Source organism: Calidris pugnax, unplaced genomic scaffold, assembly GCF_001431845.1.
Source record: "Calidris pugnax isolate Ruff unplaced genomic scaffold, ASM143184v1 scaffold32, whole genome shotgun sequence".
Lineage (NCBI taxonomy): Eukaryota > Metazoa > Chordata > Aves > Charadriiformes > Scolopacidae > Calidris > Calidris pugnax.
Window position 1 is genome coordinate 5806235 of NW_015090783.1, and position 17502 is coordinate 5823736.

General features: G+C 42.0%; 1 protein-coding gene across 1 annotated transcript in view; it reads right to left on the reverse strand.

The window, feature by feature from the left end:
• The window catches only part of GALNT9 (polypeptide N-acetylgalactosaminyltransferase 9), a 154883-nt gene that overhangs the window by 74093 nt on the left and 63288 nt on the right, over positions 1–17502 (reverse strand). The window contains exons 5-6 of the mRNA XM_014964888.1: positions 14897–15094; positions 4795–4912 (exon numbers count right to left, since the gene is read on the reverse strand). Coding sequence (XP_014820374.1) covers positions 4795–4912; positions 14897–15094 — 316 coding nt within the window. The remainder of the gene's footprint in view (positions 1–4794; positions 4913–14896; positions 15095–17502) is intronic.

Below are 17502 nucleotides of genomic sequence, written 5' to 3' on the forward strand. Positions count from 1 at the left end.
TAATTTATACTAAAAATTACTGCTTTGGAAAGTTCAAAATAAAAATGAAGTATTTTTGGATGTATCAAAATAAGACATTTTGATTAACCTATATTTTTGTACAATTTTCACTTGTATTTTACCACAGCATGTATATTGCTGAAATTTTGAGAAACTCTCCTGAATGGGGTTCCTCCTTAGCTCTAAGACTAGGGGCCTGACCTCATGAATCACACAGGGTAAGCAGCATCGTCCAGAATTCAGAATTAAAGTTTGCCATCCATAAACCTTGTGGCATTTTTATTACAGCATACCAGCCTAGAATCTGTGTTTAAAACACTGACTGTTCAAAGGAATCTAAATCTCCTTAGCTGAAGGTAATAAAATCAGGTCAAGAATTCACTACTCAACAATCTTCCATTAGCGTTTCCATTCAGAGAAAATGTAGTTCATCTGTTTTTAAAAAAGTAAAGCCAGGCCATATAGCATAAGTTTGGAGAGTATAATGTTTTGCTTGTGTATGAAAGTCCATTAGGTAATGAGTTTTATTTCCTTGTAAAGATATTCAGTGAATCTGCATCATGACTTTTTTACAGTACACACAGTATTTTTGCAAAACCCCGAGGTGGGACTGCATCTCTATATACATACCCCATCCTTGATTTCAGGCAGGCAGCCTGGCTACCGTTAGCAATGTAATCCCAACAGTGGAGATTGCAAATGATCTGAGCTTCTAACCTGCTTTCAGACAATTCTTTTTGATTCTGATAAACTGTGTGTTCCCAGGGCCATGCTGCTGCCAGTTGCCAGAACTGGCCAAAGTTACCTGTGATATATCTGCACAAGGAACACGAGGTCACAACTAATCTTAAGCATCCAGCTAAGCACTGCTGGAGAACTAAGCCACCACCTGAAGTCACCATAGAGTTAATTTGTCACACTGATCACCTAGGGACATCTCTAGTTGATTTCTCTGGACAGGACCTCTTAAACAGTAGGTTTCTTTAAGATATCTCAAACTGGGTAAGTCATTAGTTTCAGGGAGTAGAGGCTGTTTGTTGGGGGTTTTTTTGGTCTGTTTTTTTTTTTTTCAAATCTCTGAGTTATCGCCTCTAGGAATTAATCAACTGATGCAGCTTCCCTTCTTTGAGGTATACTGCAGTTATTGAGAATAAAGTAGCAGGGCCAGTATGCTGGCATAAAAGAGAAAAAGTTTTGCTTTCAGTTATGATAACATATTTTTTATTTAATTTGTTTGGATTGTTAATGGTGGAAGCAGAATTTAATTTGTACTGGAGAATCCTTTAAAATAAATGCTTGATCTCTCTCCACCCACTATCACAGTTGATGGGTACAAAATAAAAAGAACAGCAATTCATTCACCTTATCAGTGGAGCACCAGAGGGAGAGATCCTTAATGCAATGATTAATAGCTCACTATAAAAAGATGCATCATAAACTGCTTGTATTAGGTCAAATCATAAACTAGGCTTTTAATGTTTATATGATCCCTCTCTAAATAATTGTATCTGTAGCTCCAACTACAAAGGGAACTTATATGACAACTGCAAACCATGCAGTTTCTTAGAGGGTCATAATTTGGGATCCTCTCTTACAGGGATCCCTGTCTCCCTCTTCATTTAAGCATTCTTTGAATTTCTCTTACTATTGGGACATCTCTCTGTACTAGAGGACAGAGGTCATTTGATGTCTGAGAGCAGCAAAGATGAATGTGATCTATCCTAAGTGTAGGGTGTCTTCTTAGGGCACAGACATGTCCACAGGAGAAAGCACCATTGTTTTTCTCTATCTCTGCCTCTGGATTGGGAAAAGGAGAGCTGAACCTCAGCTGAAATGGAAAAGGGCTCGCTGGATCCAGGTGGCTACAAGGAGGCAGACAGTGGTGTGGTGCTTGCCCAAATGCAGCTAGCAAGCCGAGTTGCCCGTGCTTGTGAAGGGCACCTCATCCACACAGGAGTCAGCCACGGTTTGCCTTTGTATAGTCCTGGCCAAAATCAGTTTTTAGGTGCTTACAAACAACTCCCCTCAGTTTCAGCAGCTGGTTGGTGAATATGAAGAGAATAGCACCATTCGTCCATAACAGAATCCCATCCTGTATTTATCCATCTTGCGGTGAAACTGTCATCTTTGAAAAATATAGTACAAGATGACATTACATAAGTGTCCATCTATTTCTGTACTGTCACAAACCTGCAATCACATCCATCTCCCTTTCATTGCCCAGAACAGCTGGTGCTTTTTCTCAACCAAACCAGAATCTCCCTCGCTTGGCAAATAGACATTGGCTTCACTGCAATGCTAACCCGTTAGGAGAGTGGTGCAGCTCTAACCAATATGAAGTCTACACAAAAAATAACGAGTTAAAAAAAGAGCTGCAGAGCCCTAAGTATTTTCAATAGATGTGGTAGCCCCAACACTTCATGTACTGCTTATTCAATACAGAAAATTACCTAGGCTAATTATTTAAATATTACCATTTATGGAATTTAGAAAAGGGAAAAGCCAATAGTGGAATACCCAAGATGATAATTTTTTAATAAACAATAGATTTAAGGGGGATTAGCTGGGTTATCAAACAGTATCCTCCCAAATCAGCTCATTAGTTTCACTGACTTTCCCCATTTCACTTTAATAAAACAATTTAAATGAGGGTTCATTAGATGCAATGTAATCTAATTCAGACACTCCAAGCCTAATCCCTTTTCTTTAGCAGTTACATGATAATAGTTTGCAAAAAAGTTTAAAGGATTATTGTTACAGCTATTTTAAATAGGGATTGTTTTCAGCCAAATGTGTGCCACCACTTCCCCACCATTTTATTATTTATTATTGTACTATTTCTTGCTCCTACTCATTCATTCATTTATTCCTTCCCTCTTCTGTCTTTTCTTGCTCCAAACAAGCAAAGTCAGACACGGGCAACAGGCTTCAACATGGGCATCAAGCCTTGGGAAGGGAATGATTTTTTGCAAGTTACTTTGAAATTCTGGAGTTTAAAAAAAGCCAACTAAACTTCGTAAATTCACAGTGATTTTATAAATATCCTAGAGGGAAGGGAGAAGGTTCCTGTTCCATTTTCATGCTGCTAGTTTCTGACAGCTCTGAAAGAAACGCAGGAGGGGATCACACGTAGGACTTGCAAATTAGGAGACAGACACTGTATATTACTTACCGTGCTAGATCCAGGCTGAAAACAAAGAGTAACAGATCTACGATATGGACATAAACCCTGGTTCAGAATGAATTCGCTCATACGCCTGTACTTTTACAAAGCCTTTTTAAAACAGTAGGGTTAATTATTCTTTATATGGCAAAGAAACCCAAACCAAAAAAAAAAACCTAACCCAAAGAATGAGAGCAGGTTTCTAGATCCTAGGTTTCTGCAGCCTTTAACAGGTTCCCTACCCGTGAAAACCTGTCCTTGCTCACTTCAAATCCTCATTTCTTCAAGCAAGTGCCATTTCATAATCCTATTAAAACCTTTGCCTCTGTTTACCAGGAGCCCTAATCGTACTCAGCAAGTTCTTCTCGTCTAAGGAATAGTGACAGCTTTCAGATTTCTTAGGAGGCTTATTCATCAGCCACGCCAGAGTTTTGCCAGAGCGTTCAATCTATTCTGGGAGCAGCCATGTGGAAAAAGTTTCAAACAGCTCAAAGCCCTACACAATGATAAAGGAAAGCTCACACAATCCTGGTAATAGCCTGACCCTCTTAAGGAAAATTGGATGATTTGTGGTAGCAGTTTTTCTGTCCCCTATGTGAATTCTGAACCTTAAAGTATAAGCAGTGTATTTGCACGGTCCCATTACAAGCCCTATCCCTCTTGCGATGCTGGAATAATAAATATACACCCACATGTGAAAATAAACTGTTGCTGCAATGACCTTCTTCCTCAGACCACTGGTGTGAAGGAGTTTGTAGCCACTTTAGAAAAAAAGAGTCAGATAAAGAATGGACTAATTTGATGTTCAGTGTTTCACCATGAGCAGAATATATGCCTTAATGAGCACATTACATGCACCAGGGACATGTTACTGTGAAGCAGGGAATAAAGAGTAAGGGGAAAATAATTAAACGGTCAGCTTTATAATGGGGAAACTGTGTTCATGCAACATTAAGTGGCTTAATTTTCAAGTGCTAAGCAAAGACATGTTCCTTGGACTTCAGAAGGACTTGTTGGCAAGCACCACCTTGAAAACAAGGGCGAAGGATCACAAGTACCAAACCTCCTATAGGTCTAGAAGCACAGGGTGGACTGATGCTGTCCTGAAATCATCTGTCACATTTTTCACTGACCTATCTGACAGGATTAAATATCTGTAGTATTCTGTAGTTTTGATTCTAGAAGGAGGACCCTTAAAGTTTTAAAATACTACATCATGTGTGGTATGTAGAACATTACAACTGACTTCTACCAGCCTGGCCTTAGTTTTCTGTTGGTACTGCAACTGCTAGGCACAAGCACACAACATCACCCAGGCACAACGAGCACATGAAGACTTAGTGTAGCTGTTTGTGCAAGCAGAGCTACTGGGAAAGAGGAAAGTCTGTCTCTTTGGGTTCAGACACTGACAGGATAAACAAATAAACCGTATTTCTGACTTTTATCAGTTCTCTCAAGCCCAGTAAGTCCAGGAACATTCATTTACTGGGACTGTCAGTTCCAGATACCGTTGCGATTACAATTACTTTAGCATAACAGCCTATCAGTCAGACAGCAATTCTGTTGGGCCACAGGCTCCCCTTCTTTCTTTGCAAATGGACATGGCACAAAGTTTCTTCTTTGTTACTCACCCTCATGCCTAATTCAATGTTTTCTCCTCCATAGACCTCCATACCAGGGTCAAGCAATCCAATCTCACCAAAATACTCCCGGTCCACTACAAATGAGCATCCAATCATGGCTGGTGTCCTGCACAGAGAGATAAAAGAAAAAAATGAAGTTTATTAGCTACTACAGAACCCACCTCATAAGAAACCTACACAGACAAAACAGCTCTTAGTCTTCAATTTTACATGTTAAATTTATCTATTAGCATGCAATTGCATTGCACTTTGTCCACCAATAGACAGAGAACTTTGTGGGACCAGAGTCACCCAAATAACCAGCACACTGCCAGACACACTTGGACCACCCACCTGTGAGACACACACAAGATGTGAAATCAAGTGCTCCATGCATGTAAGTGAAGTTCTCCCTTTGTTTTATAGACCCAACCTCTGTGCTGGAGCTGAAGTTCACCACCTTACAGAGTAGCACAAGAACCAGAAAACACTTGATTTGAAGATTAATTCTCACAGAAATCCCAGAAATGTCAGAAATGAGGATTCCCACATATTAAAAATAAGTGCATATCAAGAGCCATAGATCAATCATGGTGTGAAGTCTGGCAGGGACTTCCTGGAGTCAACTTTAGCAGATAAATTTCAGCCTTTGTGAAGCTGTTCCATGATCAACATTTCTATGTTTGCTGAGGTCAGCCTTTAGAAAATGGAAAAATTTTCAGAGGAAGAGACCCTGCCCTCAGATCTGCCACTGCCCAACTAGGTGACTTCAGATACATCATTTCCCTTCTCTAGCATCAATTTCTTTGTGTGTAAAACCATGTTTCTGCTCTCTTTTACAAAGCAATCTGAACCCTGTCACCGAGCAGCACTACATAACAGCAAATTTGAGATTGTTTACCATATGAACACAAGCATTATTTTAATGCAATACAAGCTAGTGACATTTGCTAGTTTCATTTGTCCACACTTGCTCTGCATCTCTGTACTGATCACAACACCCACCTCTTTAAAATTCAAGGTAGGAGCTCTGTTTTGCTACTCTATAAGGAGCACTTAAGGATCACTTCTGGAGTTGACCCAGAAGAATGAGCTGTGCTCCCTCTTCCACTGAAAGGGAGTCAAGTTTGGACCATCTGGCAGATACAACATCATTCCTAACAGTGCTATTGTAAAAAGACATCAGGAAAATTCTAGTTTATGCCAATTTTCTATTTTCTAGTAGAAGAGAGAATGCTCTATCGCCTAAGCGAAGTATAAACCATGAAAATGCCCAATAGAAACAAACATGATAGAAAAGGTCTAAAACCTATTTTTAGAAGTCTCCTTCGTAATGCACTAATGTTATACTGTCACTATGAAGTCTCTCTTGTCCCAGATACCTGCATGTTTTTTCAGTTGGTACAGAAAGCTATTCACAAGGTATATGCCTGTGGCATCTGAGAAACATATTCATGATGCAGTTTCATACACATGTGAAAAACTGCCCTGGCTGGGAAAATGAACACATTTTTTACCCATGTATTTGTGGATCCCACCGGTAGCAGCAGGTGGCCGCTGGAACGGTGTTATCACATCAGGTCGTTTTTCTCATCAGCAGTTCACCATTTCTACAGCAGGAGGTTAAAAAGGCTTCAAACAAACAGCCAAGATGCAGTTAGATAAAACAATTTTTTGCTCCTGGGCCTAATCCATACCCTGACATTGCAGAACACAGTCCAACCTACGGCAGGAACTATTTGATACCCTTGAAAAGGTTCATTTGCTGAAGCGCTGCTGTTACTTATCTGTAATGGACTCTGCTGTCGCACTCACATTGCTGGTACTGCTTCAGCATCTCTCCCTTGCACTTTTTCTCAGTTTGAAAGCCACTGCAACCTCTCAGATCATTACAAGCCTACACCGCAGTGCACACTATCCCTCTCATGTTTTCCCTGCATAATTGAAAAAGGCAGCTGTTGATAGAAAGGCATTTGATCGGCACTGTTTCTGACAAAGAAGTTGAAACAGCTTGATTAACTCTCATGTTCCACCCTTGCAGAGGGAGATGCATTCCCTGGATCATGAGCTGGGGGGACAAAATTCAAAGGCAAACAGCTGGCTTTCACAGATGACTTTGGACTGAACCGGGGCTCTCAGCCAGATCCCTGCACCCCCTTAGTCAAAAAGGCTGGAGGAAACGGAGGCCAGATGTCACAAACCCTACAAAGATACTGGAGCAGAGTCACCATCAGCACCCTTGGTGCTTGGACCTCTCCCACACCCCACAGTCCCCTTTTGTGCGTGCAAGAAATTCCAGCATGGGTCTGCTTGGTGCTGTTATTCATTAAGACTTTTTGCTGAATTGGTCTCTAGTCAGAAGTGGTCTCAGAGCTCTATGACCTGGGTACTCCTGTCTGGACACATCCATCTTCTGTTGATGCATATACTTATAGACGAGGATCTCTGCAAGATGGATGGGATTTATAAATTCAAGTTACTTGGTAAAATGCATCTTCCTACTTTTAGTTCCTAGAGCCATGCCTGAAGACAGACTTGCCTAAAAAGACTGAGCTCTCCTGTACACAGGACCAGACATACCCTATACGTATATCCCATCGTCTCACCAAGTATCACTGAAAACCATATTTTAGGCTACCAGGGAATAAATTGCATCTAGAAACTGAAATAAAAGAAGGATATGACAATGGAAAGGAAATTCAGGAGCTCTGAATTTAAATAAGCCTTTGAGGGAATATTTGGGTATTTCTTAAGTGTCAACCAAGATAAAAGAGGGAAGGAAGTGGGGGGAAGAAATACACACCATTTTCTTCGTTTTCCTTTTTATGTATTTAAAGGTAAACACAGGCTTAACTGGATGAAGGCTAGAGCATCACTGCTTTGCAAAACTGAGCTGCTAGTTTGGGCTCACGACTCATACTCTTTGCAGCCCCCCCCCCAATCCCCTGGAGGCAGCTCCTTACAGCGGTAGGATGCTCCCATGAGGACATTTCTCCTTCCTTCCTAATGAGGAACGGTATCGCTCAGCTTTGCAGACTGCTCTCAGGTGCTGGAATCTCTCTCTCTCTCTCTGGGGGATGGATTTTTGCAGCTGTCGGCTCTGTCCATTAAAACACTGACTTGTTAATTGAATGGGGGTGGGAAAAACATTTTAGATGCAACTACATAATCATCACTCACAGATGAATGCCACTGAGGACTGCCTTTGCAACTCCCTCTCTCTCTTCTAGGTTTTATTTCTTCTCATTACATGTATTCAACTACAGACTCCACAAGCCTTCACGGCTTATTTAGAAAAAAATAAAATGTTTTCAGGAACAAGCAACAACAGCAGTGCAACGGCAGAAGGAATCGCATCCAGCTTTTCAGAGAAGCCAGTCAAAAATTGCCACTGTCAGTGCCTTTCTCCACCTGAATTTGGCTGCCCACAGCCACTGCTCTTCTGCGCAGCGCCACGGCTGCAACCCCAGCAGCTGAACTGAGCAGCCCGTGGCTCTGCCCTGGCTGCATCCTGATGCGATGGAAGAACTTGCCTACGATGTTGGGTTTGCTGCATACTGCATGTTCAACACTTCCATCGGGCTCAACCAGAGTTTTGGGCATTCGGTCCTCATCAAGCCCAGGCCCTTACCTTCCCCGTGCTTTGAGTGACCCAACCGTACACTGAGCGTAATGCGATTGCACAGCCCAGTGAGCTGGTAACAGCACTGTGAGCCGGGGGACCTGGACTCTCTTCCCAGCTCTGTCATTCATCTGGTCTTCCGTGAGTCACTTCCCTCTGCCTCTGTGTTTCCATCTGTGAAACACACATAAAATACTGGGGGAAAAGTCTGAGAACCGCTTCGGCAGCTTGAAAGCCTGAGATTCACTTCTAAAATGGCTTTAAGCATATAGGTGGATGATTTTATACTGGACTACAGTGTTATATTGACATATTGCTAACACTTTTAAGAAACCTGCCTACCCCCCTGGCAAAAAAAAAAAAAAAAAAAAGGAAAAAAAGCATGAGACCCTCACTTGGCTGTAATCACTGGGTTTTTCCAGTACCTGAAAAACTCCAGCATATCTACCACTTTTAGTAGAGTGCAGCAAAGACTTCCCTTGAAAGTCAGAAATGGATATATGAGCAAAAGCAACTGCATTAGCACGTCTTAAACACTGCTCACCAGCCAAAGGGCAGCAAAGGAGAAGGTACATGACCTTAGCACTTCAGAGCTTCAGAGTAAAATATATTAACCTAAACCGCACCTGCTTTACATAAAAGGCCCTTTTTCCTGAAGTCATGGACTTTCTAGTAAAACACTGACATTTTTAGAAAGAAGGTATCACAAAATAGCAATTAGAGGTGTATTACTTTTTACCAACACCTCAAAGGTGTTGGGAAACTTAATTGATCTGTGGAATATTCTTTGACGCGACTGAGGATGTTATAAGCATTAATTATAATCAACAGCAGCACTCAATGGATAACGTGGGAAACAGCAAAATGGCTCTTGCAGCTAAAACCTTAAAATGTAGAATGGAATAGTATTGATTCTGCACTGGAGAAAGATACAGCATAGTCAGTTTGGGGAAATTACCTGGTGGCATGGCTGTAGCGAGGGAGATATGAGAGAGACATTACTTGGGGTAATACCCCAGGGAAAGAGAGGAAGCAGAGAGCAGCACTTCAAGGTGGAAAATGCTCCCTTCTTCCCGCCTGCTGCTGCTGCAGGTACAGCACGGGTGGCTCCGAGGGAAGAGAGGGGCTGTATGGAAGAGGCAGTGCCTGCCATGGGATGGGGTACCAGGAACAGAGGACTTGTTGGCCCGAGATGAAAGTCCCTTGCTGTAGGTCTGAGTCACAACCATTTCATTTCAGTGAGATCTCCAGGAGCAAAACTCCAGCAGATGCTGATAACCATTTCTCAGCCAGGTGTATCCCCTGCTTTCCCTTTACAGACAACTGAAGGATGCTGCCTGGGGGCTTCGTTGGGAAGAAGTGACGGAGAAAGGGACAAGCACTAGACTGACGTACTGCACGTGATACAATAAGTCTCCTTTCCCTTGTGCTTCTTTTTCTCTCTGCCTTAAGATCAGTATACACGCAAACAGGTCACATTTGAAACAGTTTTCAGAGCATACAACAAGTCTAATTTCCAGGAAAACTGATCTACAATCACACATAAATACATAAATACAAACAGAAATATAACTATAAATAATATATAAGCATAAATGTATATATACAAGGATAAGGAGAGCGAGAAAGAGATTCTAATGACACATCACACACCATACTTTTAGTTTTCCACCCTTCTTGGCAGAATGTTTCTTTGATTCAGGTTCCTAAGCAGCATCTCACCCTGGCCTGACAGATAAGTGTGGAAACTTGCAGGGTACCTGCATAAGCATTTATTTTTTTCTTGCAACTCATGTCTTCTGCAAGAAAGAGTCACACCAGGCTGTGAGAACAGAACTCAAGGACAGATTTGTTGCCCAAGAGCTACAGGAAAAAACTGACAAGCTTAATGATGGGAAGGTTTGTTAACCCCTTTGGAGATCTATAGCATGTGGAAAAAAGCAACCCAGAATGCTTGGCTACGAAAGGCAGGGCAATAGTGATATAGAATAACTCTCTGATGTGCCACAGAAGTATATTTTTTGGACCAGGCAGGATACCCATCAGAACCTGGCAAATGAAAAAGAAATTGCTCTGCTACAGGCTCCTGTGGAGCAGCAACTGAAAAGGTGGCCATAATCAATACAGAGTCACCAGTTTTATTATTACATGACTGCACGGTTTATCCTGAAAGACTTTACAGATGAGCCTCTCCCTAAGCTCAGGTACACAGGCTGACTTCTTCCCAGAGCAGCAGAGACCCAACATGGCTGTACCACCATCACTACGACAGACCAGCACGGGGCCGGACCTGCACACGAGATGGGCACACGCACTCCCAGCTGATGGAGGCAGCACAAACCACCTCACTCGGGGCATATCAGATGCTAATTTATATACATGAGCGAGACACAAGTGCTTTGTGGAGTGGCTGAGAGTGTGTGTACATACACATTCCTACTGGTACCAAGCTATGGCATATTAAAGCAGTAAGTGAGAACATATGCAACAATGAAATGCACCAGTGCTGCTGGAGAAAGATAAAACGGAAAGCTGTGCAGCGCTTGGCTGTGTCAGGCTGACTAATGACTCTAATGTTAGTGGCTGCTGATCAAGAAATCAAACACAGAGCAGTCCATCATAATCACGGCACGTGAGGGAAGATGAGCCAGAGCTCAGGACTCCAGAAACCTTTCTCGCTGTTCCAAAACCCAGTAGTATCTTCTGCATACAGAAAAAAAAAAACCCAGCTTGTTTCAGTGCGTAGTCAAATTCATTAGAAACCCTCTGAAATAGGTTCCTTTGTTACACAGTTTGTTGCCAGATGATAAGGACATTTTTGGGCAGTGTGTTCTCAGGAACACAAATGGAAAATGACGTGATGGACACAGCGTGTCAAAATAACAATCCTCATTTAAATCTTCATGTTAGAGACATCTTACATCTCAAATGTCAAACATGCAAAATGGATTGTCTGCAGAAGCCGATTTGGGGAATGTCAATTGTTCTGAATTTCAGAGTATTAATGTGGAAAAAAAACCTAGAACCTACTTTAAACTGTATCAGAAATCTTTACAAAATCTGACACTTTGTTCTTGCTCTTTCTTTACCTTTGTTTGCACTTCAAGGCCACATCCCCTTTGTCACTTGGGCCACAACAGATGATCTGACATTTTATGGTGTGCACTTGACATGACTGCCAAGCGGTGCCCCGCTGACTCCAGGGACAGTTCCTGCTCCTTCCCAGCAAGGCTCTGAGAAGGATCACACCACTGTTAGTGTTCAGGAAAGCAGAGGATCAGGCTTCAAATAGAAAACTTCTGAGAAAAGAAGTAAGCACTTCTGTTGTATAATCCCAGAAGAAAACAGGAATTGGACTCTACTTTCTAAATGTCTCACCCAATTCTGCAGATCGATGATATTTATTCATACAATGCAAACATCAGAAATGCCAGGGCTCTGATCCTCACTGATACCAGGGTGCACGTTTTTTTTAACACTGAAAATCTTTAATCCCTTTAGAGATCTGGGAGGAAGTACTCAGCAACACCAACCACAAAACCAGTCACGAGGTTATTAGCTATTACAAAACACACAGAGAGACACAAAACAAACCTACTATTTGTTGAAGGTGGTGGCAAAGAAAGCCTTAAGAGGGGCAGTCAGCAAGAACTAAACGAACTTGCGGTTTTCATGCTGATGAACAGTCCTGCAATCTTATGAATGCCCTGAACAGACACATGGATCCAAACACCATCAACGTGAACCGATTTGCACGCCTTGCAAACTGGACTGAAACAGAAATCATAGCTGCAGTATAGGGTTTGGAAAGCTGGTTACAAAACCAAAATCTGTACCAAACCAACCGCGATTTTCGAAAAACTTTGCTCACTAGTCTGACTTTCCCTTCCTTTTGAAAATGTATCTTAAATTCTCTACAGCTACTAAGTTCCCATTATGGCTGTTTTCAAATCTCATTTCTAAGTACAGACTTCCTGATCCTTTTCATCAGTAACACTTGCACATTCATTCTTCCCATTACCGTAATTACGCTGGCATATCACTTAAAAGCCACAAAATTGCATTGTCTTTCTGTAGACAGACATAACACAACAGCACAGCCAAATCCTTTAGCAAATCCATCCAGGTGCTGCTTCTCCAGAGGCCCATCAGAAATCAGTGCAGTGTGGCTGCAAATTGGATGCTCCACTCTCCAAGATCACTGCCTGCAAAGCACATGTTCCCACGGAGACAGGTAAGTGTTCACGGTTCGACACTGATGTCTCTGCATTTTAGGGCATGTAATTCATAATTTGCAGGAGATATACTTATGCAATCACAACATCTCAGTGCTCCTGATATTTGTCAGCAAGGGTTGGGTGCTCTCCTCCTTGGACTGCTTGTCTCATCTGTCTCCGGGCGGTTTACGCACTGTCGAATTGGAGGGTTTCTTCACTAGGATTTAGAATAAAATTACTCCTCCCAGGAGCCATCTACTTACCTGCATCAGATTTCATCACTACTCGGTGCTTGAGTTTGGACCTTATTGACTTCTCTATCAGTCCAACTCAGTGCCAGTATAACTCCAGCAAGAGCTTGAACATAAACCTTAGGAAAGTAAATCAGGTCCCGTAGTGCTGAAAAAACCCTCTTATCCCAGAATTACAGGGATGAGATTCCTTATTCTCTATTTAAAAGATCTGTAATCAAATTTCCAGAGGTGTTTTTCAGACACAGCTTCCATACTTCAGGGAGTGCAGAAGCTACCACCACTGAAAATCAGGCCTAAGAACTTGCTGAGATTTAACGTCTTAGTTCAGTCTTATCTGATATGTGATCATTGCCCCCAGAACAGAAGATACTCAAATACTAGAACAACTCATGTGAAAATTAATACAGTGATTTCACATATAAACTGGAAGTAATGAAGTGTGCAAAACCTCTCAGGAATAAAAGACTGAAACCCTGATTTCAGGAGTGAAAGCTCTGGCTGATTAATTTTCTCTCATCAATAAACTATTTCTCAGGGCTGAGTGAAATAGATATAAAACATCTGCACTTTTAAAACAATGTGAGGAGAGCAGGGCATGTTATCCAGGAAGACTGATTTCCTAAGTAATTACTTTCCTACTTATTGAGGTTTCAAGCTGAGCAAAGGGTCAGTGATGAAGGACTGTGCTGTCTTGTAGTAAATAAGGTTAATGTTACTGTACGGCGCTATTTTGCAGTCACAGGGCATGAGAATGAATCTAAGTGCAACTTGCAACACTTGCTCAGATATGGATTGAAATGCTCAGATATGGATTGAAATATTACTCTCTGTATGAGGGACGGATCCTGTGAGATGGCCCCACCCAACCAGTCACCCAGGAATGTGATCAGTTCGACTGTGTCCTTTTACTTCCAAAAGACCACTTGGATCCTTTCAGTTGTGCATGTTGTTTGAAGTGCTTGGATGGACTTCTTGGGACCTGATAACTCAAGCTCTGCACTGGAAGGGAAGTACATCAGCTTTTCTGCCAGAGCAGACCATACAATAGAGTTTAGGCCTTAGGATGAGGCTGATAGACACCAAAATGAAGATGACTCTAAGGTGGTAATTTATGTCCATCCTAAGAAATCTCAGATACAGAGCAGAGCAACCCAAAGTGCATACTTAGGCTTCATTTTTTTCAGCATTTGTGTCAACAGTTGCTAACAATTGTACCCGTCACCCAGCACAGTACATCTCAGAGGAGCTGTCAAACAAGCATCTGCACTGGAGATGAAGGGTTAGGAAATGTGCATTTTCAAAGGAAGGGGAAAGAATGCCCCTTTCTTATCAGCTCCTGGTTTTCCACTGTAACAATTCTCCAAAACACTATCACAATTTCCAAAACAGTATTTCCTTAAAAAAATTCTACTTCTGTAAGGTAAAATGTTCCCTTATAGAGAAAAATAAAATGACAATCTGACTACGTGGTCCTGTTTCATTTTAAAATTCATCCAGTAGGAAAACACAGAACAGGTGCAAAGTTCTCAAAAAAAAGAGCAACTCTCCAACAAGGCAAGGCTAACACATCTCCCACTAGTGCTGCTTGGATTCTCTGGTTTGGGATGATCGCCAAGAGTGTTGCCTACAGACCAAAAGTGAGGCCAGCCTCTTTGGAATCTCGTACAAATACCTTTGTTTCTCATATACGCAATGTTTCAGTGGCTTATTGCTCATGCCAGAGCCCACTGGAAAATAAAAACATAGATGAAAAAGGTCCTGCTATCCTACTGAAGGCTACAATGTGAACTTGAACCACACATTCACAACTAGAGCACGAATACTCCTGTGCACGTTGTGGTGCAGCTCTGAGATGCGACACGTGCATCTACAGCTTTGGAGAGCCATCTGTTTCCCTCGGTTTCATTTCACTATCCCTGCACAAAGCCTCCAGCCTTGCTTCGCTTAAATTCCCCCTCGGCAGACAGCTGAGATGGAAACAGTGCTCGTACCGAAATGACAGCACATGGGAGATTTACCTGATGGGAGCTGACTCATCCCCTTTATCGAGCCAGTCCTGCGGTGGGATTATGTACATGCACCAGAGGCCCCAGTTATAGCCGTGGGCTGCGTTGGCGTATTGCTGCACTTCAAAAGTGTTGTACTTGATATTGTCAATCGCTGGTAAGATGATCCGCTTTCGATCTTCTTTGATCCGGGTAAGTGCAGGTTCCACCCTGAGAACAATAAAAACAGCAAAATGTTTTACAGCCACCCAGTAATGCCAGGTCCCGCTTTGCAGTCTGAGAAAACGAAGTTCTCTAATGTGGAGCAATGACTGAGGGAGATAGAGCCCATAACGCAGCACAGAGGGTCCAACACAGGTCACTGTCATGCACTGAAGAGGCTGGAGATTGGTCTGGAATACTTCACGTAGCAACAGCACGTGATTTATTGCCTTTGTGAAGGTGAACCAGAGTTTAACAACACAAAATTTTGCCAAACACTTTTTCTGAGGCCTGGAGACTGTAATTTCATTTTGCATGGGCAAGCGTTGAGAGACACTATCACCAAGAGTAACTAAATGGTCCCCTAATGGCTACACCACCAGGATGCCTGGCAGCAATTAAATACCTGCTCTTGCTGACAGGGCCTGAAGAACAAAACACACACCAGGGACTGAATGAATCTGAAGGCTACTCAAAGGTTTTAATCTTGTTTCCTAAGGACTGACCCCATCGGATCTAGTTTGAATGACAAGTGTGGATGCATTATGCCTTCTAAAACCTCTTTGGTGATGAGAAGATTTCAATTGCCAGATGGTGCAAAAGCAGCGAGCTGCAGGAAATGTGCCATCGTTTCAAAAGGCTTTAAAATGGCTTTAAAACATCAATGCGCTTTCAACAGAAGCTACACCCCAAAGTGCTTCAGTAAAGTAAAAAGCTTAGTGCAAACATTCTTTTCTGACCAAGGCAGTCTGAAGTTGCTATGAATTTACAGAGAAACTGCTCCAAAGAGGTAGCAGACTTACACAAGGGTGGAAAGCACTTCTCAAAGCAGTATTAGAAACAGCCACTGCTTCACTTCTTTGTCACCGTGCTTCCCCTTGAAATAAGCTTTGAAGATTTTGCAGAGCTCTCACATGTATCTTTAAGGGAATGGTGGTTTGCTGCAATTCACAGAGGTAGTAGGATTCGAACACTGATCTTTTCTCATTATTCTTTTGTTGATGGCTAAAAGGCAACAAAGGTTCCTTTGCGGTTTCAAGTTACCTTATATTTTGTTTGTTGTCTTATATTTAGTTTGTTACCATGTATTTTCTTGTGTAGGCCAACAAAAACGGACAAGTTATGGAATTAATTCAACCTCCATTTTCAATCTTCACTGCCTCGATCTGAACTATCATAAATTTTCTGGTCTCTTCTGTAAGAAAACAGAATTTTCTCCGTACTTGAAAATGGGCAAAATAGCTGTCTTTTATGTACACAGGCTCCATATTGCTTAAATGAGGGCGTGTACCATTTTCTTTCTCTCCTTTCTACCCCTCCCACATCAGTGAAAAGAGACAGATTCAATGAAACCCTTGAGTATTGATGATGAGCTCCTTACTGCAAATAAACCATTACAAAACAATGTAAAATAAGAGACAAAACTGACAAAAAGACAAGGTGTCACAGCATTTCATTTGGAGGGAATTCAAAGAGAGCTAAACTACTTTTATTTGGATTCCTCTAGAAAAAAATGGCATTTGAATTTATCAGCTGGATGCCAGTAACACAGAGCACAGAAGTTTTAATAAAAAGGATGACCTTCCCACCATGGTGGGAAGAGAAGAACGACACTGCAAGTTGCAGAAACTCCCCCTAGCCAGGAAGGTGATGAGAGAGATGTTCATCACACGTGCAATGTTTATTGTTTTCTTACTCTACTTGATTTAGTCTGGGAATAAACCAATGCATGCTCCATGATTGGAATGGCCCGAGGTCCCTGCCAGCTGCAATTTTTGGTGCAGTACCAATCTCTATCAATCTACTAATTTCAAGTATCTCTATTTTGAACTTTCATGAAATCCGAGGTGTCTGAAAGCTGCCCATGTGGTGGAAGTTCCGTTTCAGTCCCTTACACTTGAGAAATGTAAATGTTGAAGATATTACTACTTCAACACATGTCGATATCTCTGCCCTCGGGTTAAAGATGAAGTAAAATGCCACACTGAGGTTATGGAGTGAACTGGTATGAAAGCAACTGCTGGAACTTCATTTTCGCAACCTCAAATCCCCCTCAATGGAGGTGTCTTTCTTCCTCTCTCTGTATCCATATATGTGGAAATCACATCCCTGAAGGTATCAGGAAAAGGAGAAGTTCAGTGTCTTGACAGGCTGCACGTTTATCTGATTTCCAAACTATGTTCACACCCAGAAGTAAGAGAGCACACTCAAACACAGATGGAAAGAGAAAATCCAGGGCAGAGTTGGTCTCTGTTACTTAGCAAAGCTCGGAATGGAGAGCCTTTCAATTAAACATTGTACAGCTATGGGATTTCACAGCTTGTCTTACCCGATCAGGGACAGCAGAAATAGCAATGGGGTATTTAGACACCAAGCTCTAACTCATCTCAGTGAGATATACAGGACCACTGAAATCC